At 44.3% G+C, this 27,055-nt stretch overlaps 1 protein-coding gene and 1 long non-coding RNA gene across 3 annotated transcripts; one reads left to right on the top strand and one right to left on the bottom strand.

Moving 5' to 3' along the window:
- Positions 1–450: 450 nt before the first annotated feature.
- On the bottom strand, positions 451–26,916 carry LOC130524697 (uncharacterized). Its single transcript, XR_008950183.1, has 3 exons — positions 26,512–26,916; positions 2,715–2,789; positions 451–2,606 (listed from the first exon to the last, which is right to left on the bottom strand). It is a non-coding gene; the product is annotated as an uncharacterized LOC130524697 (long non-coding RNA).
- pck1 (phosphoenolpyruvate carboxykinase 1 (soluble)) lies at positions 3,575–7,399 on the top strand. Of its 2 annotated transcripts, XM_057031035.1 has the most exons (10): positions 3,575–3,697; positions 4,048–4,282; positions 4,574–4,758; positions 4,868–5,071; positions 5,159–5,346; positions 5,506–5,668; positions 5,743–5,967; positions 6,055–6,186; positions 6,301–6,396; positions 6,559–7,399. In XM_057031035.1, exons 2-10 carry the CDS (start codon positions 4,059–4,061, stop codon positions 7,011–7,013), a joined length of 1,872 nt encoding a protein of 623 aa, XP_056887015.1. In that variant the 5' UTR covers positions 3,575–3,697; positions 4,048–4,058; the 3' UTR covers positions 7,014–7,399. The 2 variants fall into 2 exon arrangements, with proteins under 2 accessions (XP_056887015.1, XP_056887016.1); XM_057031036.1 differs by lacking the exon at positions 3,575–3,697 and having other exon boundaries at positions 4,143–4,282; positions 4,641–4,758.
- Positions 26,917–27,055: the final 139 nt, after the last annotated feature.

The raw sequence follows: 27,055 nt of genomic DNA, 5'->3' as shown, positions 1-27,055 counted from the left end.
TTCTGGTGTTTATCCACCACCACTCTGTCAGGCTGGTTGGCTACCACCATCTTGTCAGTCTGGATCTGGAAGTCCCACAGGATCGTGACCTGCTTGTTCTCCAGCACTTTCGGGGGTGTCTCCCACCTGGACCCTGGGACCTCCAGTCCATACTCAGTGCAGATGTTCCTGTACACTATGCCAGCCACCTGGTTATGCCGCTCCATGTATGCCTTGCCTGCTAACATCTTGCACCCTGCCGTGATATGCTGGACTGTCTCAGGGGCATCTCCACACAGTCTCCACCTGGGGTCTTGTCTGGGATGGTAGACCCTGGCCTCTATTGCTCTGGTGCTCAGGGCCTGTTCTTGTGCAGCCATGAGTAGAGCCTCTGTGCTGTCTTTCAGTCCGGCCATTTCCAGCCACTAGTAGGTTTTCTCAATATCAGCCACTTCCTCAATTGTTTGGTGGTACATACCATACCAGGCTTATCCTTCCATGATAGCCCCTCAGGCTCCACCTCCTTGGTGGGCTTTTGTTGCCTGAGGCAATCACTCAGCAGTTGGTCAGTGGGGGCCATCTTCTTGATGTATGGAGGCTTGTTGTTTCCTCCCCGACAGTAGTTTGAACACTTACTAGTCCTCGGCCCCCTTCCTTTTGCTTCGTGTACAGCCTCAGGACACTGGACTTAGGGTGAAACCCTCCATTCATGGTGAGGAGCTTCCTTGTCTTGATGTCAGTGGCTTGAATCTCTTCCATTGGCCAGGGTATTATGCCAGCACACACACACACACACACCACACACACACACACACACACACACACACACACACACACACACACACATACACACAGATAGATAGATAGATAGATAGATAGATAGATAGATAGATAGATAGATGATAGATAGATAGATAGATAGATAGATAGATAGATAGATAGATAGATAGATAGATAGATAGATAGAGCATCTGTTACAATCAAAAGGCTGTTTCTCTGCAGGTGCTCCAGTAACTAAGTCACCACCACCTTCTCAAGATTTTTAGAGATAAAAGGAAGGCTGGATAGAGGCCTATAATTTGTGAACACATCAGGATCCAGTGATGTTTTTTTAAGGAACGGTTTAATCACTGCCACCTTGTAGAATCAGGGTACATAACCTGTCTAAGAACAATTGATCTGGTGAAGAATAGAGCTGCCGATAAAGCAATTGGTAACGCATCCTTCAACAGGTGTGTTTGTTGGAATGGGATCTAAAAGACACGTGCTGGACTTGGATTTCTGAAGTAGCGAAGACGCCTCAGAAAAATAGATATGCACATGCACATTTATACACTTTAGTTTAACTTATCATCTGTATGTTCCTACTTTATGTAAATAGTCCCTGCACTTGTAGTCTAAGGCATGTAATGTACAGTACATACCCATCTGTATAATACATTTATACAACAACCTGTAAATCATTGTAAAGTATTGTAACATTACAAATTGCACATAATGCATTCATTACTTATTATAGATGCACTTGCTTTGCTCCTTTTGTACTTCTGGTTAGATGCTAGACTCCATTTTGTTGCTCTGTACCTGTACATGTGCAATAACAATAAAGTTGATTCTAATCTAATCTATACCCTATCTTAAGTTTAAGAGAACAAAAAACAAAAGCAAAAAATTGGTGATATCAAACTGACTAGCTTGCACTTAGAGTCGTAGTTTGCACATGCACAGTGACCTAAGTGCAAAAGAAAATCAGATGTCACCTGACTGGCTGTCCTGTATATCAATCAATGACCGGATGGATGATAGGCTGACCAGAAGGATGATAGTACTTTGGCCATCGACTGGTAGATCTTGATTGACGTATTGAGCACCTCTGCAGTCTAGTCAGTTGAATAGCCTCATTTCTGTTGATCGCAGCTGCTTTTCGGTCACAAACCCGAGTGTTTTAATAAAGACTGAGATTTAAAGCTTCTGAAATCATTCTTGTTGGTGTACGTGTGTCAGGTTTCCATGGTTTCTGCCTCTCAGGGTCCTCGATGCTCTCTGCTTATGTCTGTTGTATGTATGTTGACCCACTCATGGACTTAGCAACACCATTGTGGAAGATTAGCTGGGCCGGTGTTTTTACCATCCTTCTCCTTTCCTTTTTTCTTTCAAAATAAAATTTAAAAGGTTTTCAACACTTCATCTCAGTCAGCCTCTCATAGTTCACAAACATTTACGCACTGCTCCAAATAGTGCACCTGAGTCAACCCTCTGTCACATCTTCAGCAATTCCAAGGTAGGTCAACCATTGTGAGGAAGGATTCATGCATTCAAGAACGAACAGCAAGTGCCAGGTCCATCTCCAGAAGGTGATTCAGGATCTGGATCTTTCTCAGGAATGGCAGCAGGTATGAGGGGAGAACTTTTAAAGGAGTGCAAATAAGCCTCCTCTACCTAGAAAAAACATCAGGGATCGACTGATCTTTTGATAGAACATTCAGGGATTAGACACCTTTATGGAGATAGAAAAACTCATTTCATCTGGAGAAGAGAAGGTGGGTGCCGCCATCGATCCTCATCGGTAGAAAGCATCCTCAGATTACTTGTGCTTCACAGTTGAGGGAGGGGGCTTGTTCAAAGATCTGTTTCAGAAAACAGCCAGTAATAAAGTATGGAACTATAAGTCTTCTATGAACAACAGTCTATGAACCAACCAAATAGAGGATAGTTAATCATAGTCAATGTGATACCTCAGTAGCTCCAAGAGGTGACTGGAACTTCAGAATCTTGGCTCAGTGGCCAGGAACGTCCCCAGACTTTAACCCCTGCCAAGAACTGGTGGTCAATCCAGGCAGCTGGTCAGTATGAGCTTCAGAATCTGGCCAATTAAACAGGTAATTCATGACAAACATTGACTCTGTATCACCTCCAAAAAAGCCTTTGACGCTTTTGAAATGCCTGCAATTTTACGCCAGCACGTAACATTTGATGAAACGACAAAAAAGATGGGAAAACACCAAACTAACAAAGTTTGTGAACTGAAAATTGTGTCATTCTCAAAACCTTTGACCATGGATGTAGACATGCACACACACACACCCTCCGGCTGACCTTTGTCCAACCGATAGTTCGAGCCTCTGTCAGTCGGCCAATGAAAACGGGCCAGTTTACGTCACAGACCCACTTGACAGCATTTATCTTTGAAAAATGATTAACATTTATGGTCAGACGTCAGCTTGAGATACTGTCAAGTTTTGTAATCTAAGATGGGGGGGATGGAATCAATGTTGTTTGAGCCCAAAAAGAAGACAAACAAAGTGTTTCCCAACCCACTCTCATTCTATGATTCGTTAGCGCTGTGACATCACAGGGCTGAGCGAGGAGTTCCCTGTCCGGCCTGACAAGTTCAGGCAGCTCAAACTGGTTTATCTGAAGATGATGTTTTATCTCAACGCTGGTTAAAGACAAACCGGTTGACGTCATTGTGTGTGTCACAGGTGCAGAAATGACAGGTTCATGCAAATATCTCTGAGGACATGCCTTCACCACATCTCCAATCAGACCCCCCGCCATCTCCTCCCCCTCTCTTTGTGTATCCTCTTCTTGTTCACCCTAACGTATAAAAAGAGCAGCATTCTTGGTTTCTGCAGACATCTCAAGAGACGAAGCTTTCTTGAGAACAGACAGCCGAGGAGACCCTGAAAGCTCACTACACTCCAGTCAGCCACTGAAGGTAAGCTGCTTGCACACCACACATAGATAAGGCACTGAGATAAAGACTGACAACAGACGGTTCTGTTCTGATCTGAGGAAACAGAGAGGGCGTTTGGGCATTCATCGACTCAGCACATTACCATTGCAGGACTTCAATGAAGAAAATTAAAACATTCTCAAGGACATGAGCAGCTTCTTGGACTTTCATCATGTCTTGTATTTCTACATTTACGCTATCATATTTACGTCTCCCATTTCACCATCGTCTTCATTGTAGCCCTTTTCTGAGGGGTATTGATGAAACTTGACCTACCTTTCCTATTCCTAATGTTTATTACATGTTTTCCCTGTCTCTTTCTGTCTTCACAGACCCACCCACAATGCCTCCTCAACTTAAATCCCAGAACCGAAGCAGCCCTCGGCTACTGCAAGGTGACCTTCAGTCCCTCAGTCCTGCTGTGAGGAAGTTTGTAGAGTCCAGTATCGCCTTGTGTCAGCCAGACTCCCTTCATATCTGTGACGGCACTGACGAAGAGAACCGGGCCATCCTGAGCCAGCTGGAGGAGCAGGGGATGATCAAAAAGCTCCCAAAATATGACAATTGGTGTGTTAAACTCAAACAGACACGAAACATGAGGGGATAAATGTATGTCATATTCCAGACACATTCAAGTAATCAAGTATTTAGGAATAATGCAGGGGTGTAAGTATATGTGCAGAGCGGCTCATGCTGTTGTTGCTGGGTTAGCAGGAGGTGGTTAAAATAATGCCAGTAAGCACTTAGCAAAAGCTGCTATTCAGGTAGCAACAGGTGACATTCAACAAGTCTAACTACAAGTGTTTCCCTCCAGCCTGTTCTTCACAAAGATTTCTGTTCATTCCTCACAACCTACAGCTGGTTGGCCAGGACCGACCCTCGGGATGTTGCCCGGGTAGAGAGTAAGACTGTGATTGTGACCCAGGAACAGCGTAGCGCGGTGCCTCTATGTTCTGACGAGGGAATCGGAAACCTGGGGCGCTGGATGTCCCCAGAAGAGTTTGCCAAAGCCAAGACTCAGCGCTTTCCTGGCTGCATGATAGGTGAGAGGGAAGGAGTGTGTTTTGGACTTTATTTTCCTACATTAGAAACTACTCAGTCTCTGAAAACATTCTTTGATAATAATTTCAAGACATGGTTATCATCCCCCAGGTCGGACCATGTATGTGATTCCCTTCAGCATGGGTCCTGTAGGATCCCCCCTCTCCAAGATCGGAGTGGAGTTGACTGACTCTCCTTATGTGGTGGCCAGTATGAGGATAATGACCCGGATGGGGGTGGCAGTGCTGTCCGCTCTGGGCACGGGTGACTTTGTTCGCTGTCTGCACTCTGTTGGATGTCCTCTACCTCTAAAAAGTGCGTCAATAACATGATTTGGTCGTTGTTGACAGTTCCGCCTATATTCAGAATCCATAGTTTGAGGATTACTGTGGTCTCTTTCAGAGCCCTTGGTGAACAACTGGCCCTGTAACCCCGAGCAGACCCTCATTGCTCACATCCCTGATCAGAAGGAGATCATGTCATTTGGAAGTGGGTACGGTGGAAACTCACTTCTTGGGAAGAAGTGCTTTGCTCTGCGCATCGCCTCACACATGGCCAAACAAGAGGGTTGGCTGGCAGAGCACATGCTGGTGAGCATAATAGAGAAAAAATACACAGTTATCGGGACAAAGCCTTGCATGCACAATCGAACATAGAATGTACTTAAACAGTTTAGTATCTTAAGGTATTAAGGGCCTTAAAGCATCCACTCATAAAGCCATGGCCTTCACGATTCAAATGCGTCTTAGATTCTGGGAATCACTAATCCTGCTGGTGAGAAGAAATACATGGTGGCCGCCTTCCCCAGTGCCTGTGGAAAGACAAACCTGGCAATGCTCTGTCCCTCACTGCCGGGCTGGAAGGTTGAGTGTGTGGGTGACGATATAGCCTGGATGAAGTTTGACAAACAAGGTGGGAGGCTCACTCATTAGTCGTACAACCACAAAATTCTTCATTGCTAATGTCTCCCTCCTCTGTCATTCCAGGAAATCTACGTGCCATCAACCCTGAGAATGGCTTTTTTGGGGTAGCACCAGGCACTTCAGCAAAAACCAACCCAAACGCAATGGAGACAGTGTTAAAAAATACACTTTTCACTAATGTTGCTGAGACTAGTGATGGTGGTGTATACTGGGAAGGCATGGATCAGCAACTACCGGAGGACGTGACCATAACCTCCTGGAAGAACGAGCCATGGAGCGCACAACATGGTACAGCTTTTGATTAATCAGCACAGGTGATCAATCAGGGGGAATAATATTTGAAATGATTAACTATCCTCTCTTCTTATTCATCAGGTGAAACCTGTGCTCACCCCAACTCACGCTTTTGCAGTCCAGCTAATCAGTGTCCCATAATTGACCCTCTGTGGGAATCCCCCGAAGGAGTCCCCATTGAGGCCATCATCTTTGGAGGGCGCAGACCTGAAGGTAATCTAGAAGCCATCAGCACAGTGAAGCGATGCAGTTGGTGCTCTGCTTGCACAAGAGAAAACAGAAGAGTGTGAAAATTGAAATCTGACTAATGCGTCTACCTTATTTCAGGTGTTCCTCTCATATATGAGGCCTTCAGTTGGCAGCACGGAGTGTTTGTTGGAGCAGCCATGAGGTCAGAAGCAACAGCAGCAGCTGAACACAAAGGTCAGTGTCCAGCCTTGGTCCAACATGGTACCAGTCTTTTAAGCCGAAAACCAAATAATCAGCTTCAATTAAGTGTAATCTTATCTTTGATGCAATTTACTTTTTTTTTGTAAGTCTATGTAACAAATAAACCCACTTCTTCTCTTCTCTTTTTTCCTTTAGCCAAGGTGATCATGCATGACCCCTTTGCCATGCGTCCTTTCTTTGGCTACAACTTTGGCCAGTACCTCTCACACTGGCTGAGCTTGGCTGATCATCCCAGTGCCAAGCTTCCCAAAATCTTTCATGTCAACTGGTTCCGTAAGAGTTCTACTGGTGGATTCCTCTGGCCTGGATTTGGCGAGAACATTCGTGTTTTGGACTGGATATTCCGTCGGGTCAATGGCGAGGCTGAAGCCACGCTCTCCGCTGTTGGCTACCTGCCCTCCAAGGACTCTCTTAATCTTCAGGGCCTCCATGATGTGAACCTGAATCAGCTGTTCTCCTTAGATAAAAAGTTCTGGGAAAGGGAGGTGGAGGAGGTGAGAAAGTACTTCATCATGGAGGTGAACGATGATCTTCCTGCTGAGGTGTCCCAGCAGCTGGACCTCCTGGATCAGAGGGTCAAGTTGATGTAAACTCGGAAAAATGGACAATGAGAGAGGCTAACAAAGCATATTTAATATTATCTATAATATAATTTTATATATTTGAGTGGAAACCTGTTAACATGGGTAATTCTAGAAAGAAAAACCAGTTCACGCCATTTTTTAATGAGCTTAACAAAACTCTTTTATGACAACTGTTTGTATTGTAATAATTATTTATTCTTGCGCTGCTTTTTTATATAATTCTGAAATAATTTGATGAAAACAATTTTAAGTTTAGATTTTAATTAATTTAAAATACCCCACACTCAATTTACACTCTGTTGTACCTTTTTCCAAATAATATACTTGTGGGCTTGTTTCCCCTGCAAAGAAAACAAAGAAAAAAAAACTAATAAATGCCTTTGGAACAGTGACTATGTTTCATTTTCTCATTTACAGATGTTATTGTGGCATATTCTTCTAGAGCCTAGACTCTTGAGGAATATACTTCATACTATGATCCCTGCCCTGTTTTAAATGAATTGGTCCTTCTAAAAGCTTCACAGCCATCAGGCCCAACATTATAACTACTGACAGGTGAATACTGAGTGTCTTCTTTAGCATAGCATGACTCCAGGAAGCTATCAGACAACCAATCAACAGGCCATCTCCAGTGAAGACAGTGAAGGCCAGAGTCTGGATATATTTCCAAGGTGAAAGAAGGCAGATCGGACAACAGATTTGATGTGTGAGTCATCAGATAGGGTGGCATCCAAGCTTGCTGGGCCACAATCAAGAGATCTATCATTTTGTTGTTGACTTTGTGGAAATATTTGAAATGTGTGTGATTATCAGAATGAGAACCATGTGATTGATTGTTCAAGGAGCTTAGCATATGACAAGATGTACTTCTCTATAGGACTAGGTGTTAGAGTCCCGATCTATTCATGGCAAGTGAAGAAGACTTGGATGGAGCGGGATTGGCACTCAAGATCCTGTGGTGTCACCAGCTTGACACATCATCAGTTGTGTGCCTTGGCATCATTAGGTGTTTCAGCCATTTAAACACAAGACATCCTCCACCAAGGTTGGCCCACCACAGGCTGATCAAACCTGGGTGTATGTGTTGCACAATGGCACCACATGATCACTTGGCCGCCCACAATATGTCCCTCCGTTTCAACCACAGCCAGTGACTGCTTTGCTCTGCTGTGGCAGCGAGCTCTTTTACTGCCCTCCGTTGGGCCTGCCCTCTGATGCCCATTTCCTTCAGGAGCTTTGTGGTGGTTCTGGAAACAAAGCCTCTGCAGCCTACCTCCACAGGCCACACTTTTACACTCCAGCCCCGCCCCTCTGCTTCAGCTGCTAGGTTCGCATAATGTAGCCTCTTCCGTTCGTATGCCTCACCGATTGCCTCCTCCCATGGGACGGTGAGCTCCACGATGAAAACGCGCCGACAGGATTTGGACCATAGGACCAGGTCTGGGCGCAAGTTGGTAACTGCGACTTCAGATGGAAAAATAAGCCTCTGGCTGAGGTCCACCCGCATTACCCAGTCTCGGGCAACGGTGAGTGCGGCAGCCTCCGGAGGAGCTGGCTTACTCCCTCATTTCTCCCCTCCCCGAACGAAGGACATTTTCCATGGGGCAACAGGTTGGGAATTTGGAGGCATGGAATTGATCTTTACCCTCCTCTTCTCAAGTTCAGCCACCAAGCACTTCAATACTTGATTGTGGCACCAGGTGTACCTTCCTTCAGTCAGGCTGATCTTACAACCCACCAAGATGTGCTTGAGGCTTGCAGGCGCTGCACACTGTGGACAGGCTGGTTCTTCTCCATACCAGAGGTGTAAGTTGGTTGGAGAGGGAAGGACATCGTACACGGCTCTAATGGTGAAACTAAGCCTGCTAGACTCCATGCTCCACAACTCGCTCTATGTAATTCTCCTCCTCTCAACACCCTCCCACTTCATCCAGCAGCCTTGCTGCGCTTGAGAGACCGCTTTGGCGCACCTAGCTGCTTCCTCCTGATGGCGCACCTCCTCCACTACCATGTTCCGCCGTTCGGCTGGGGTAGCTTTTTGCCATGTAGGTGTTGTTGCTTCCATGCCAAGGCCGTTCCTGCCATGCTGGACATGCCCTACTATATCCCGGTGCCTCAGGCTGGTTTTTGCCTCTGCAACCGCTGCCGATGGCTTCCATTTCCTTCCCGTTGCTAGGGTTGGAGCAGCACCTCTGACAAAGGGATCCCAGGATTCAGTAAGAGTCATTTCCAGTCTTGCTTTGGCACATTTATACTCCTCCACCAGGCTCGAGACTGGGAGGGAGAGGACTCCATTGCCGTACAAGCCTATGCTGCTAAGACATCTTGGTAGTCCGAGCCACTTCCTCACCTGCGCATTCACCAGTCTCTCCAGCCGGTTGGCATGAGATAAAGTGACCTCATAGATGGAAATTGGCCATATAAGCCGAGGTAGCAGCCCAAACTGAAAGCACCACAGTTTCAGTTTTTCAGGGAGAGCAGTACTGTTGATCTGCCTGAGGCCACTGATGGTGTCCTGCTTGAGTTGCTCCACCTGCTTTGAGTCTTTGAGCTCTGCACTGTACCAGTGGCCAAGACTTTTAAGAGGCTTCTCCAAAATTGTTGGTACTGGCTCGTTGTTAATGTGGAACCTCTCATTAGCAGATTTGCTTAGTTTAATCTCCATCCGTGCCCATTGAATGTTTTTCTGGAGTTTCTCCAGTAGGCGTTTGGTGCATGCCCTTGTTGTTGTTATTGTTGTCATCCATGTACGCCCTAATTGGAGGAAGACACAATCCATTCTTCAACCATTCCCCTCCAACCACCCAACGAGATGCTCGAATGATGAGCTCCATTGCCATGGTAAATGCTAGTGGGGAAATGGTGCAGCCCGCCATAATGCCAACCTCGAGATGCTGCCAAGCAGTCATGCTAGCTTGTGTTGTCACACAAAACTGAAGGTCCTGGAAGTAGGCTTTGACGAGCCTTGTGATTCCATGACTGGGTCTTGGAAGAAAGTGAAGGCATGCAGGACACATGCAGGTCTTTCATTTCCTTCCTCGCCATCTGTATCTGATGCCAGATGATATTTGTGTGTTCCAGACAGCCTGAGAATCCACTTATGCCTGCTTTCTGCACAGAGGTGTCGACAAAGTCGTTCTGCTGCAAAAAAGCTGAAAGCCTCTGAGCCACAACACTGAAGAATATCTTTCCTTCCACATTCAGAAGATTGATCTGGTGAAATTGATCGATGGTTGAAGAATTCTTCTCTTTGGGAATCAGGATCCCTCCTGCCCTTCTCCATGCCTTTGGTATTATCCCTTTTTCCCATGCCATTCTCATCAGATTCCAGAGGTGCCTTAAGACATCTGGCGTGTTCTTATAAAGCCTATAAGGGACGCCATTGGGCCCAGGGGCTGATGCTGCACTCGCCCGCTTTACTGTGCCCTCAGTTTCACTCCATGTCGGAGGCCTTGTTTCCATCTGGTGCTCAACTGGTTGGATGGGTGGCATGTCATCCGGAATTCAGGCTGGTACATGCCTTTGATTGTCTGAGTAGGTGCTCCTCTAGTTCCCTTATGGGTGCTTTGAGGATCCCAAATTTCTCCTTGACAAAGAGGGCTTTCACAAACTCTGTAGAAGGAAGTCCTCCTTCTTCTTGTGTTGCTTTCTCAAGCACTCAGCTCTTCTCAGTGTTGCCAGACGTTGCTTGAGGTCGCCTTGTAGTGCCTCAAGTCCTTTCCTCTCTGCTTCGGCGGCCTTCTTCCACTGTTTTCTCAGACATCTTCTTTCCTTCACAACCCTTTCAATCTCTCGCTGCCTCCTGGACTTGAGATGAGCTGGTTCCTTCTGCAACTTAAGGTTCCCGCTTTTCACCCCAAATCTCTCTGCCCCATAGCTGTAGATGATTTCCCAATCTTGTCGAGCTTCTTCTCCACGCCTCCTTTAAGGCCTTCCAGGAGGTGCACAAGGTCTATGTTAATGGTTTCCCACTCCTCTTTTTGGCAGGATTTAGGCCACAAAATTTGAGGTTTTCGTCCCTCTAGCTTCCTCTCTACTGCTGGCTGTGGCTGGATGGGCTCTGTGCTCACGTCCATGGGTGGATCCATGCCTGGTTGAGCTTCGTCTGGGGTTCTGATACCCTGTGGACTGTGGTAATTATCCTGCCACTGGGCTTCAATCGACTGATTTGCCCTACCTCTGAGGAAGTAGTGGTCAATGCGAGGCCCCTCACTTAGCTCTCTCAGGCACTTTTTCCTACCCTGGTGGATCTTGAAGCCCTTCTCTGATGTTATCTTTTTCCAGCCGCAGATGCAACTCTGTAGCGTGCATCCTGCCATTGCCATTGCTCCTTTACCTGCCATGCTAAGCTTTTGATTCGTTGTCATTTCCGTTGCAAGGTTCGTTACCGTGTGGTCCGCCAACAAGTCATCTTCCACCCCCACTCTCGTAGACTCGAGGGGTATTTTTCCTTTCGAGCTTTTTGTAGCAGTATTGGGTGGCACCAAATCACTATTAACACTAATCACTACTAACTCTACTCGTTCCAAGCTAATGTTACAATGTCAGCAAGTTCAACAGACGACCAAGACGACAAGTTCCCCTTATGTACATAAAATCCATATCACTGTTGATTGTGTTAAGTCGAAACAGGAACAGGTATCATGTGTGAATTGAATAAGTCTGGTAAGACATGGTGGATTAAAAATAGGCCATATCATGTTCTGCTGAGACAAAGGAAATCACCTGAGGAAGGATGAACAACAAATGACATATGAACTGTATAAAAGATTGACACTGCCCAGCCTTAGTCAGTCTTTCAGGGGACACGATTGAACAGACTCTGAAGCTTCATAACTTGTCTTACCAGTAAAGTTTATGTGTTGCTATGCTGAAACTATCTTGCCCAGTCTGATCTGTCCTGACCAATTAACAAATGCGCATAGACCCGGAGGGCAGGATGGCCCGGCTGAGGATCCGACAACTTTGAGAAAGTTGCTGGACATGGTGGACTTTGGAAGGGAGCAGGGTGGTGAGCAGTGCAAGGATATTGCTGGGTATGATCAGCGTAACTGTAAATTCAGAGTGGGAGTGTGTAAATGGTAAAGAGAAGGGGATTAAGTACAGTAGCCTGAGGGACGCCATGCGTAACTGGGGTTGGGTGGGAGCTGAAGCCACTGATGGACCCCTTCAGGGATTGAATCAAATCAATTAATCTGCCCCATCCTCAGCATCATCTTCTTTTGTACCTTCAAGCATTCTTTCACTGCATCTGTAAGTCTCCTTTTTGCCCTTCCTCTTTTGCCTCCAGCCTCAGCATCCTTGTTCTTCTGTCTCGATGAACTAATACTTTTCAGAGCGTGTTTTAACATTTGCATAAGGTATAAGGTATTGAGCAAAATTCTAATAACATCACTGTTTATCTCTCAGATTAGCCATCTAATGATCTCCTCATGAACAGACTAATAAGAAAAAGAAATGTAAGTTGCAAAAATGGAGAAATGTAAAAAATGGAGAAAAAGATGGGCAGAGAGTTATTGAAATGATTAAAGTATAATGGACCTGGGTGTTTAATTCAGAGTTCATTTGTGATTGTGATTATTTCCCTGTTCCTGTTCTGCTCTCTCTCCGGGGGGCATGGTTGAGCCACTACAGCGGTGGTACCTCATCAACTGGCTTTTTATAGTCCTGGCTCCCCTTCATCAGCATCTGATTTTTTCCTGAGCTTAATGGGCATCACGCTTCCCTCCTTTTATGGGCAGTACAGGATTTTTTGTGTTCAAGATATTTTTTCTTCAGTAAAAATCTCATTTTAAACCTAATTGGCTGCCTCCTGTTTGCATTCAGGTCCAGTTCTCACAGAAAGCTAACATAAAGAGCACTATACCATACAAGATCTGGATAAAAGCAATCAACCACGCAATCATCATGTCTTTACATCAGTTCAACAAGTAAAGCAGAACGTGTCGCTCCAGCAGCCCACTGCCATTCTGCATAAATAGCTTCATGCATTCATGGTGTGTGTGTGTGTGTGTGTGTGCCATGTGTGTGTGTGTGCCACCTTGGGCATTACGCAGCCATCGTGATGGAAATTCCACAGGCCACCGCCTCAGTGGTGTGATGTCACAGCTACAGGAAAGTAAAGAGCAAAATGTCTGTGATTTCATTCTGTGTGTGTACTCTTGTTTACACCCCCACCTCTTTTATTACCACCATTTAAAGTAGTTTTTGGCAGAAGGGGAGCTGTTGCGTGTGAGAGAAGGGAAGCTAAAATCTACTCACAAATATGGTGATAGTTTCCCGTTATGCACATGTGGCTGAAGACTTCTGATTCTTTAATTACACCCTCGTGGTTTGGATGGTCTTTGCTGGTAGGTCTCTAATCCCCTCAAATTTTGTCAGAATATTTAAAAAACTTAAATAGACTTAAATTAAACTTAAAAACTCAGAATTGGATTATTTGCAATCTACAATGTACATGAAGAATTAAAAATAGATAAAAGAATACATGCAGAATAAAACAAGATATGTGAAAATAGATTGTTATTCTTGCTATAAATTACTCCCAACGTACTTTTAAACATCAAACCTAAATCCGTCTCCTTATTTGTCCAAAGCGTCCTCTGGTGGCAGACGATACTAAAACAGCCTGTGAGGCGGCTGCAGCAGACTTGGACAGTGACCCTTTCATTCTCTCTCTATCTCTCTCTCTCTTTTTATTTCGCTCTCTCTCACACACACACGCACACACGCACGCACACACACACGCACACACACACACACACACACACACACACCACACACACACACACACACACACACTTGGCCTTTAAATCAAAATAGCGACTAAATGTTTATTAGAAAAATAACAAGTCTGCTCATACACAATGCTTCTCTCCATGTTCCCAGCAGCAACACTCTCCCCTCTCAGGTATTATTTTGGAAGAATATTTTATAGCAGCTCTGTGCCAGTGATGTGCAGTCAGAGGAGGCAGGGCCAGGCCTCCCCTGCCTCACGCCTCTTTTACTCGTGAAACATTTACTTAATTGTTTTTATTTGTGAATTGCTTTGGCATAATTTAATCATACACCTTTTCCATTGGTGTCAAGAGTTGTGATGTGTTCCTTATCTATGTCTTTTCTTTCCCTAGTTCCAATTCTATTGGTGTCTGGGATGCTTCACTGTTTTTTTTAAAGAGATAGATCAGGTGTCAGACTCTCTAGCGCCCTTCAGTGCCGGGGCCCTGTATACTGCCTCAAGCCCTCAGCCTCGGGGACTTTCCACTATCTTACTGTCTTCTGCCTCTGGATTTTCCACAAACATAAGAAGAAGCGCTTCTTCTTCTTATGTTTGTGCATCCTACTGACATAGATAGATACATAAATTACATACTTTCAAACTAAACACTGAAACTGAAAGATAAATCATATACCGGTACATTAAGCTGAGGAAAAAATACATTACAACACCTTTAAATGTTAGAATAAGAGTGCTGAAGCATTTAAGAAGCCCACAGAAAAGCTTTCTGTAACTCGTTCTGTGATGAATGCCTGATAATTTCTGGCTGCCTATTGTGAGGTAGTTGCAGGACCCACCTTTACAACAGATTAAACCAGCTTCACCAGTGATTCAGTGGTGGTCAGGCAGTACTGGATCCATCCCAGTGGTCACAGGCATGACTCCAGCCTGGGCTAGCGTGTGTGCGTATGTCTGCGTGTGTGTATATGAAAGAGAGAGAGCGAGAGAGAGTGCAGGAATGACAGAGAGAGCTTAGCACATGACCTGCTTCAAACAGGATAAACCAATATACCTTTATCTGCTTACCCATGGATGTGGCAGCTGTGTGTGACTGTGTGCTTGTGTGTGTGTGTGTGTGTGTGTGTGTGTGTGTGTGTGATCATAATGACTCTGGGGACCTGAGAATGAAGGAGTAAAGTGCAAAAAGCTTGATGCTCTGCTGACCTTCTGAACACATAAACACTCTCACTGACTCTTCAGTCACCTAATCAGATGTGGCACTAGGCCTTTTAACTGCTCCTCCTGTGATGTAGCGGCAGTCAGGAGACACAGGAGCGAACACCAGTGACCCACAGGCCTCGTCCTTATCTAACGGTCTGGACTATAATTACATCTACAGCGGTCATCTGCACAGGACAACAAATAACAACACAAAACTGTAAGAAAGAAAAGCCTTTAAGTGGCCTAATGTTAATTCAGATTAGGAAAATTTTCCCACCATCACCACCATCACCATAATCACTATCATCACCACGTTCATCATCATCACCATCATCACCATCGATCATCTTCTCCATCATCAGCACCATCACCATCATCACCTCCATCGTTACCATCGTCACCATCCTCACTATCGTCATCATCATCATCATCACCATTGTCACCATCATCACATCATCGTCTCCATCATTACCTTTGTCACCATTGTCACATTGTCACCCTCCTCACTATCGTCACCTTCGTCATCACCATCATCACCATCTTCAAAACTGTCACCCCCCCCTGTTACCATCATCACCATCATCATCACCATTGTCACTATCATCACCATCGTCACCATCATCACTACCTTCATTATCATTGTCACCATCATCTTCATCATCACCATCATCACCCTGTTCATTATCATCACCATCATCACCATTACCATCGTCACCCTCATCATCACCATTGTCACCATCATCATCACCATCGTCACCATCATCACCATTGTCACCATCATCATCACCATCATCACTACTTTCATCATCATCATCACCATCATCACCATCATCGCCACGTTCATCATCATCTTCATCATCACCCTGTTCATTATCATCATTATCGTCACCATCACCATCGTCACCCTCATCATCACCATTGTCACCATCATCATCACCATCGTCACCATCATCCTACGTTCATCATCATGACCAACATCATCACCATTGTTACCATCATCATCACCATTGTCACCATCATCATAATCACTATCGTTGTCATGATCACCATTGTCACCATCATCACCATTGTCACTATTGTCACCATCATCACCACCATCTTCATCATCACCACCATCATCACCAACATCGTCACCATCATCACAATCATCACCACCATCACCATCATTACCACGTTCATCATCATCACCATCATTCCCATCATCAACACGTCACCATCATCACCACATTCATCATATTCATCATCACCATCGTCATCTTAATCATCATCACCATTGTCATCGCCACCTGTGGCTCTGAAATATGTTGGTAGAACTCTAGCCTCTTTAGTGCAATGACCCATTGGTTTTAGCCTAATTCTTTAAAAGCTTGTCATTGAGGTGAATTTGGCACACACGTGTGTGCATGTGTGTTGAGAGAGAGACAAAGAGAGAAAGAAGGGAGAGATTACTATTGGAAGAGAGGATTATCCAGTCAAAAGACTGCCTGCTTCTCAGAGTTCATCTCCTCTGTCTGTCTGTCTGTCTGCCTGCCTGCCTGCCTGTCTGTCCGCCCGTCCTTCTGTTTGTCTGTCTGTCTGCCTGTCACCCTCTATTTCATTATCTGCAGTATTGAAGAGGTCTTAGTGAGCAGCTGATAAGAGTAAAAGCCATCAAAGTCACTCAGACATGGTGTTTGAACAGCGTCCTCCTTCAGGTCGGCCTCCTCTTCTCTTTCACCTGTTTAGTCTGTAATAATTTCTCCTCTTCTTCTCTTTCTTGTGCTTTCCATCTTCATTCTGTTTTCTTCCCCTTGGTCCACCTTTTATCTATTCTTTTTTATTCAACTCAACTGCTTTTTAAAAAATTGCTGCAAAGATGATGAAGGTGCTGATGGAGACATCATCCTGGCACATCATTCTTCTATCTGACCTGCTAGCTTCACAACGCCTCACTGCCATAATAGCTTATGTGAAGTGTTGGCACTCATACCTCTGTGGTTAACAGGTTTAGACACCCTCTGATCCTCTTTTGCTCTAACTCCTGACACCAATGCCTTAAGTCTTCTGCCCTGTGAGGGCTGTCAGTGGTAACTAAAAGGATTCACCTCCCATGACACTAAAATACATCAGCAGTGGACACAAACACATCCTTTAAAACCACACTGAAGACCTGTTGACAATAATCCAAATCTTTTAGTTGGGCTCACATTTGATGGCTTTTCAGCTCCTAAAAGAGTGGAAGACACATTCAACTAAGCCGGCTGGCCTCTCCTCAGCAGCCAGAACATCCTCCACAATGACGCTTTCTGACTTGGACAGAAGTTCACCAGGTCAGTGCAGATCCCCCCCATGAGCCTTTCAGCTCCTAGAAAACTAGAGATGTTTTTCAGAAGTAGCAGTTTAAAGTCAACAGAAAAGATACAAACACACTATCAGCTGTTTTCGAGTGATACTGAACAGAATTATACTTATTTATTCCTCCTGGATACGGTCCATCAAGGCCTGAAGAATGGGTGGGCCAAATCTCCATATGAGGACATATGAAGATGCAGGTCTGTCCATCCCAGGGAGATGGATCCTTCATGGGTGGCTCTCCTTCAGGTTTCTTCTTTTCACTAAAAGAAATTTGAGCTAGAACTATTTTGCATCATCTGTCATCTGACATTATGAGGTCCTTTAACGAACCAGGTCCTTTATCACTTCATCAGGGTCAGATGATCCAGTCACATCTCAAATTCATTCATCAATAACCATATCAGACAAGTGCAGAATGGTGTGTTTTATCAAGATGTGAACATTTTGTCAGCACAAAGGTTCCAGCAGAAACTCATCAACCAGTCAAAGGAATTCACAGGCTGAAGGAGGCCAGAACTTCTGTCTGGTTCTGCTTGAAACAGTTATTTAAGCTGCTCTTACTGCTATACCACCACCCCTGGTGTGTGTCGGGGTGGGTAGAGATCAAATTTACAGTGAGATCGGTTTCTCTGTGCATTTGAATTAAGGGAAGACAGCCTGGTTCAGGTCTGCAGCCTCCTCCTCGTCCTCCTCGCACCCACTGCAATACCATGGTTTCCATCTGGTCTGGCTTTGGTGAATCCTTCAGCGGCTGGTGTGAACACCAGTTTACTCCTCTAGACTGAGTAAATGCTCGAGAACGTTGATGTCAGCTAAATTCGGGCTGCAGAAACACCAGTTTGCACTGGTGGAGATGGGGACTGCTGAGGCCATGTTCCTCAACTACAATATTAAAGCTTGCCTGTGGTGCCAGAGACATGTTGCTGCCCCAAGTGGTGGCCCTTAGGTATCTCAGATTTGGGAAACATTTACGGGTCTGGATGTTGTAGGGCTGTCGTGGTTGACACGACTCTGCAACATCGCGTGGACATTGGGGGCGTTGCTGCTGGATTGGCAGACCGGGGTGGTAGTCCCCCTTTTTAAGAAGGGGGTCAGGAGGGTGTGTTCCAACTATAGGGGGATCACACCCTCCCTGGTAAGGTCTATACAGAGAGGAGAGGAGGGTTGGCCGGATAGTCGAACCTCGGATTCAGGAGGAGCAATGTTGTTGGTCTCTGCCAGGGCTTCCCTTTGTCATCAACTCTGTTCATAACTTTTATGGACAGAATTTCTAGGCGCAGTCATGGTGTTGTGGGGGTCAGGTTTGGTGACCTCAGGATCGGGTCTCTGCTCTTTGCAGATGATGTGGTCCTGTTGGCGTCATCAGCCCGTGACCTCCAACTATCGCTGGATCGGTTCGCCACCGAGTGTGAAGCGGCTGGGATGAGAATCAGTACCTCCAAATCCGAGGCCATGGTTCTCAGTCGGAAAAAGGTGGAGTGCCATCTCCGGGTCAAGGAGGAGATCCTGCCCCAAGTGGAGGAGTTCAAGTACCTTGGGGTCTTATTCATGAGTGACGGAAGAATGGAGCAGGTGATCGACAGGCGGATCAGCAGTATTGCGGACTGCACTGGTCCGTTGTGGTGAAGAGAGAGCTGAGCCAAAAGGCAAAGCTCTTGATTTACTGGTCGATCTTCTTTCCTACTCTCACCTATGGTCATGAGCTTTGGGTAATGACCGGGTACAAGCGGTTGAAATAAGCTTCCTCCGTAGGGTGGCTGGGCCCTCCCTTAGAGATAGGGTGAGAAGCTCATCCGGGAGGAGCTCAGAGTAGAGCCGCTGCTCCTCCGCGTTGAGAGGAGCCAGATGAGGTGGCTTGGGTATCTAGTCAGGATATTGCTCCGGTAGGAGGCCCCCAGGAAGACCCAGGACACGTTGGAGAGACTATGTCTCTTGACTGGTCTGGGAAAGCCTGGGGATTCCCCCGGATGAGCTGGAAGGAAGTAGCTGGGGAGAGGGAAGTTTGGGCCTCTCTGCTTAGGCTGCTGCCCCCGCAACCTGACCCCTGATAAATGGCGGAAGATGGATGGATTTATAAAGTTTGCAGAACCATTTTTGTGTCCATTTTTATAGGGGTGCCTGGAAATCACATGGACCTCTTTCCTCCACAAACAGTCGAACAGTTCCATGAAGGTTCTCCACATGCAGAACAGTCTGTATTTCAACATTCTTGCACCTGCAAGAATAAAACTGTCTTTTCACATCTCGGAGTCAATCCCCACTGTGAGCTCTCTGAACAAAGAAGTTGACATTTCCATGGACGAGACCACACATCAGTTGTCATAGAGACCAGGTTTTTAAGTGCCTGACTCCTGACGTTTGCCCTGCTAGCATTCAGAAAGCCATTATTTCGATGCAAAACTCCCCCAAATTAGAAGCTGCCTGATGTCTGAGACACCTCTGAGCAACTGTGAGAAGCCGTCATCTAAAACCCACCTCTGCTATAGAGTGAGCATGATCTCTGCCAGGGGCACAACGATCGTGCAACACCCGGTGAAGCTGTTTGTGGTGGCATAGATTCGCTGGTGATGACACAGCAATTGTTTTTGGACGGATGAGACATGCTTTCCCATGCAAGGCTGATGATCCATGTTTTCATCATTCCCTTCCCTTTTCCTTTTTCACCATCTTTAATTGAGGTGCAAAATAGTATAACCCCCGGTGATATTGAGAAGGTGAAGTGTGATCTTCGCACCCTAGAATCTGCATAACCACTTTGAATGATCATCCATCCATTTATCCATCCATTTATCCATCCATTTATCCATCCATTTATCCATCCATCCATCCATCCATCCATCCATCCATCCATCCATCCATCCATCCATCCGCCCATCCATCCATCCATCCATCCATCCATCCATCCATCCATCCATCCATCCATCCATCCATCCATCCATCCATTTATCCATCCATCCATTTATCCATCCATCTATCCGCCCATCCATCCATTCACCATCCATCCATCCATCCATCCATCCATCCATCCATCCATCCATCCATCCATCCAGCCAGCCATCCATCCAGCCATCTATCCAGCCATCCTCCCAAATTTGTGTTTGGTCAACTCCCCAAAACACCTCTTTTATTGGATAAAATGATCTAATTCTTCTATTAATGAAAAAGAAAAAACTTCAAAGAAGCCAGTGGGGGCCTGAAATGAACACAACCATACTGTAGCTGCAGGTCTTCTTCCACTTATTACACCTGACACGGCTTCCTGAGTCCTACTGCTCTACCCTTTCACCTGCCACTAACTCCTCAGGGGTCCACCTAAACAGGTCCTACACAGAAATGGATAATTCCAAAGAGCATTGCATGTGCATATATAAGGGCACGCAGCCTCTAAACCACCTACAATATCTAAAAATATGTAAAGGTTTTACATTTTCTGGAATCCAAACATGCCCTCGCTTTCCTGATGCCTAGTCATTGCCTGTTTGGGAATCTTTGTCATAAATATTTGGAAAGTCCTTCCTCTACTGTCCTCGTGTCATTATGACCTTGTCTTTAGGTGTATTTCTTCTGGGGAACTGTAAAAGAGATTCAAATTTATCTTTGAAAACTAGCAGACAATAACATTTTCAAGAGTCCTTTAAAATCATGACTTTATTTCTGTAGGGCAGAGGTCACCAACCTTTTTGAAACCAAGAGCTACGTCATGGGTACGTCGTGTGAAGGGCTACCGCTTGACACACTCCTCTAAAATAACAAATTGTGTGTGTGTGTGAGTGTGTGTATCAATAACTTAGAGTGGGTAACAGAAAAGATCAATATTCAACACTTTATTATTATTAATCTCAGCAATTGTTCAGATGATCACTTCTACATTTGATCAGAAAAGAAAATGTCGAGTTTTCACCAGACCCTTTCAACCAGTAAGTTGAAAGGGTTGAAAGTAACTAAACCATTTTAACAATTCATAAACTATGTTGAACCATGTTTTAAAAAGTTATGCAACATTTAAAAAAAATTAACTTTCATATTGAATAAATCTTAACTGAACAAATCTACTGCAATTCTGCTCAAAATCTGTTACATTTTATAAAAACACATTTTAGCTCACGGGCCTTCTCTGACTGTAGAATGCTTCCCGGTGGGTAGTTAGCATTGTAGCTTTCATGATGCGTAGTGAAGTGTCGCTCCACATTGTGCTGCTTCGCCGTCATCACAGTCGCCCCACAGATGCAACATACACACCTTCCTTTCACAGTAGTAAAAAATTACTCTTCCTCCCATTCACTTTGAAAATGATCAATTGACTGTCTTCTTTTTGCCATGTTTTTGGGGTAGAAAATTGCACTCCACTCACCATCTTCACTGCCCGCTAGTTTATTCTCCACAAGCGCAAAGGTTCTTTCATGCGCACAATACTGACCTTTGAACTAGGTCAGAGTTCACCTTCATTTTGTTTATATATTTTTTTTATTTTTAAGACATTGTCATTTTAAAATCTATGTAAATGCAGGTGTGATTTTAAAAAAATAACGGTAGAATTTTTTTTCTTAGACACACCTCACTTGCGAGTTTTGCTATTTTTAGAACAGGCTTGCGGGCGACTCATGTGATCATTGCGGGCGACTTGGTGCCCACGGGCACTGTGTTGGTGACCCCTGCTGTAGGGAGTCTTTCACTTACAAGACATTAGGTAAGTTAATTTTTCTTCCTGTATGTGCTAATGCACCCTTTGACCTCTTTATTTGAATTCCCATCTTGGTGAAGGTAAAATATGTAGATGTTTTCATCTATGTTTTCATCTATGTCCTATGTCCAGTGACTCGCAACAGCACAGTAGCTATATCTGGCTCCCAATAAATCTCAGCGAAAAAAAAACAGAGTCAGAAAATGGCCCAGTCCTGCTGAAATGTCAGCGTTCTCACCTCTAACAACATATCTGTCTGCAGCACAACCTTCGACTGCCATTGAAGGAAGGCAGACACAGGCACACACGTGCACAGGAGAGTCAGTTGCCCAAAAAGGAGGCAGTAGCAGAAGCAAATGTAACATTATTTTTGTTGTTATCAACCTCAAAAAACGACTGGAGTGAAAAAGAGAATAAATCATTTCTTGATAGTCAGATATTTAAATATGGACAAGGGGAAGGACCAGAATACTGCCCAGAGTTGATCAGCGTCTACACATCCGGTTTTAGGTCCCACCCATACGTGACTTTATCTTCTCCACTGGAACATTTCGTCAGTTCTGAGTACAGCACACAGGTCAATGTTGGAAGTATGCCACATTTACTCAACCCTGCTGCAATCACAGATTTGGTTTTGGTCCTTATGTGGATATATTATATTACATAGATTGTTGAGTGTGTGACATCTTCAGCCTGAAGACATTTACGAAACACTTGGTGCAGCTTTTATGGATGAATCCAAATGAAAATAATATTAAAACATCTGCAAGCACAGAGAAGTGTTTTATTATTTACCACCTGCTGCTGTGAGCTCCTCAATGCGACTGTCTCACAAACAGACACACACACACACACACACACACACACACACACACACACACACACACACAAACACAGTCATCCACACACAGACACATACACACACAAACACACACTCACACAAGCATGCACGAGCACCCACGTGCACATAAAAAATCAGCTGCAGTACTGATATATTTCTTCATATTTTACAACACACTTCTGGATGTCTGGTAGTTTAAAGACAGGACAGATAGGACAGTGTCTGTATGCGTGCATGTGTTATGGATGTTGATCTGATTATTATTTTGAGGATTATAATAACCAGCTTCACTGCCTCAAGCTTCCTCAATTTTTATACAGAAATTGCAGTTGTGAATCTAAATATGGTTGACCTTTGTGTTTCACTGGAGGTCACCTGAAGGTCATCTGATCATGCCACCCTCTGATTTACCACAGTGTCGCTCATAATGCTGTTTCCACATCCTGCTCACACATTAGACTTTTGCTCCCACCCTCATTTCATACTATGCAGGTGGTTCCAGTTTCTCCCTCCCTTCAGCAAATCTGATTTTGTATGTCAAGCTCACTTTGATAAAATCCTATTTTCGCTCTATCTAAGCATCCAGCTGCTCCTCTCCATACCTGTCATCTTTCTTTATTACATCCTCTGGGCTTTATTTGTTCATTTCTTGCCTTTCATGTACTGTTTTTACTCCACTATTTTGGCTCCTGACATTTGTCTGTCTGTCATTGTACTGGTTTAATTATATCTTTTTTCAACTCAGATTAATTCAGATCACCTTATTTTCTTCAATGTGGTTCCAAGGAAACAACCTGTGGCTGAAGTTCCAAAGGATTCTGGCAATTCAGAGCTGCCCTAAAGTACTCTGGTTGGGTTGAAGGTCTGAAGCAGCTTACGCAAAGGAAGCTAAAGAAAAAGGAGGAACCACGCTTCAAATTTCTGTTGAGCTCAATTTCATTAATAAACTGAAGGGCAAACACTGAAAACAGTTTGAAAGTAATCACGGAGCAGTGATGGGCTTCACCAGGTCGATAGCACACAAACCTTTATGTTTGACTGGAACGTTAATAGATCCGAGTGGCCTGTTCTTATTTCTGTTGTAACACAGGGTTCCATTTTAGGTCCTACATTTCACGGCCATGCAGATGATGCAGATATTATCTCTGTCCAGTTCTCAGTGAGGCCAAGCAGCAACTACTGATGGCTTCATTTGCCTGTATTAGTGGATAGTTCAAATCCTTCTGCACAACAGCGGCTCGACCCCAGCATCTTACTGCAAACATTTTCTAGAGTGAAAAGCATTTCTTCAACAATTCCATTTAGGTATTATCCAGTGACTTTGACCAGAGTTGATGTTGGATTAAACCTTCGAAAGTGAGGAAATTGGACATAATATAACTAAATCTACCTCACCACAAAATACTTACTCACTGTGGGGCTTGTGGCCACACTTATGAGGTTGTTGGAAGAGAACTCACCTAAAAGCAGGTCAGACTAGCAGCTTTAACGGACTTATGAGCCAATTATTTAGGCGCCATCCCACCAGCTCATATTGCTTCGATTTCATTTTCTTAAATCTAAGCTTTAACAATTTCAGCAGCCTTCTCTCCCACATCCTTCCTCTTCTTAGCTATAAATGCATCAGTATGTCCTTCATTTTTCTTCTTGGCCTTGTCTTGCCTTCTCGTGGTCTCAGTCGACGCTGGTTCATTGCTTTGTGCACATCACTTTGGTGCCTTTTCAATGCAAATAGAGAGCAAAACTTAAATGGATCAGGCTCTTTGCACAAAGGGCGTTAGATGTCGAGAGGTAAGCACAAGCTATAGTATTTGTATTCTTTATATTTGCCAAATGGAGAAGCAAACCATCTATTACACCGTGTGTAGATGGATGTCAGCTCTCCTGCAGAGGCAACAGTTGCAAATCCCTGTCACTCATAGAAAAAACTCTGTCTCAGATTTTTGTGAAACCCATTTGCAAGTCCACATACGTACAACACACACACACACACACACACACACACACACACACACACACACACACACACACACACGCCTGAGCCACATATTGGCTTCTCATGTATATACGTAACCATAAGCAACACACTGAAATGGATGACTGTTTCCTGCGGAATTATCCAGCTGGTAAATAGAGGCTTTATGGGAGCAACTCCATACTGTAATGACTTCAAATCAGCAGACGTCATTTTCAGACTTTCAATTCTTCTCTGTTTTTTTTCATTTTCCATCTCTGTAGGAGAGTATAAATATATACAAAAATATCTTGCAGCAGAAGGCAGCGTTGGCATAGTCATTATTTACAAGCATACCACAAACATCGCCTTGGATTCTTGGGGACTAGCCAAAATGTCCTCATGTTGCAGCAAAATTCATATCCAGATCCTCACAATCATGCTGGAACATCCTTTACTTCCATCTTTGGGAAGACAAGTACATTTCCTAGCTCTCTACTCAACACTGACCATCCCATCTACCTCCTGACCCTGACTAACCTAAACCTTTAAACTCGATCTTGACTCTCAAACAGCCTTTTGAAGTTGCGCTGACCAAATGTCCTCACTCTGCGTTTTACTACCAAAGTGAGGACATTTGGTGCGGGCAACTTTTTTCTTTTACTTCCTTTGCCAGTAAAAGAACATATGCAAGTTAGTTTCCATTATTCTATTAATGGGCTCAACATGATGACTACTGACAGGTGAAGTGAATAACATCTATTATGTCTCTATTATGGGGATGTAAAAATGGGCAAGAAACGTATTGGAGCTATTTAATTGACCATGCAGTGGCCAGAACAAATGAACTAGATGATGAATAATTATTTCTTGACTTGCCTGGGCCTGTAATTGCACCATGTTAAGGTTGATGACTGTATAACAAGAAAACTCCAAGTGGGAAGAAAATTACTGTTTCTGATGGAGTAGTTACACTTGAGATCTCAAAAGTTCTAATGGACCAGCTTCTTCTCATACACCAAAGTCCTGCAGGTGAATAAGTAATGGCTGCATAATGACACCGGAACTACTCTGATGCCCAGAAAGCATACCAGATGGCTAGCCGGGTTGAGTGAAGGTCAAAGATTTGAAAAAAAGACAGAAGGTTTGTGGAGGGGAAGATTCAAGTTTGTCACTTACAGCACTGCAGTGTTACTGCTTTTTTGTCCAGCTGCTGTGCTGAGTTATCATGTTTTCTCATGTTTGTTGAACAGACATTCAGAACAAATGCCCACATGCACATAGACAGCATTTCCTGCATTGCTGTGAAGCAAAAACAGTATTCTTTAAAACATTCAAATGAAGTAACGCTCGCAAAAAAACAAAAACAAAAATGATCCACTCGGAAGCAAAACAATGGCAGCATGAAAATTCTTCCGTTATTTGTTGTTTTTGGAGGTAATTTCTTTACCTGCGTGCTGTGTCCTGCCCTCCACCTGACTCTAACTCTTTGATGCGATTTCCCCCCCTACGGGACAGATTGTTGTGTTCTTGCATTAACTAAGTCTTCCCCTACATCTGAAATTGTTTTCCTGAATGGAAGTTTTGTCCTCTGAATACAGATCAAACGAAATGTCGTATGCTTTCCTCAGTCCTTTTATCAATATGTCTCAGATTTTATTGGCAAAACCATCAAATGAAACTGTTCTACTGATAAATAATTTTAATGTTGACCCCGCGATTAGGTGTTGACTCATCCATCTTGGCTGAGATGACCTAAAAAGAGATCTTTAAAATGTCCATAGAAATGGATTGGAGCCCAAACCCATTAGGTTGAGCTTGATATTTCAGGAGGTCAGTCAGATCTTCACAGACGGAGGGACAACGGCGAATAAATCACATCCACGAAAACAAGAACAACACCAGAGGAGGCGAGATGCGGTAGAGAGGAAAAAGAAAAAGGGAAGAGTGAATCATTGCGGAGATATCCTGCTTTAGGACCCGGGAGAAACCCCAAAGTTGCACAGGCGTCAAGCTCCATCACACACGAAGGGTTATTGGACACATGGCGGAAGAAAATATACATGCTGAAGGAAAACAGCTGTCATGCTGTAACTATAAACTTGTCCATTTAATTGGGTTTGTTAAAATAACCAAAGGAATGATGGTGCGTTATATAACATAATAGACTTGTTATATAACATAATAGATTTTTCTGTCGAATATCTCAAGTTGAAAGATCAGAGATCTGTTTTTTTTCCAAGAATAAACACTGAATATAACCCTGCCCTTTTTATAAACTGTGTTGGGTTATTGAAGC

Source organism: Takifugu flavidus, chromosome 4 (assembly GCF_003711565.1).
Source record: "Takifugu flavidus isolate HTHZ2018 chromosome 4, ASM371156v2, whole genome shotgun sequence".
In the NCBI taxonomy this organism is placed as follows: Eukaryota; Metazoa; Chordata; class Actinopteri; order Tetraodontiformes; family Tetraodontidae; genus Takifugu; species Takifugu flavidus.
The sequence above is the reverse complement of the archived record's forward strand: the minus strand, read 5'-3'. Positions and strand labels throughout refer to the sequence as shown.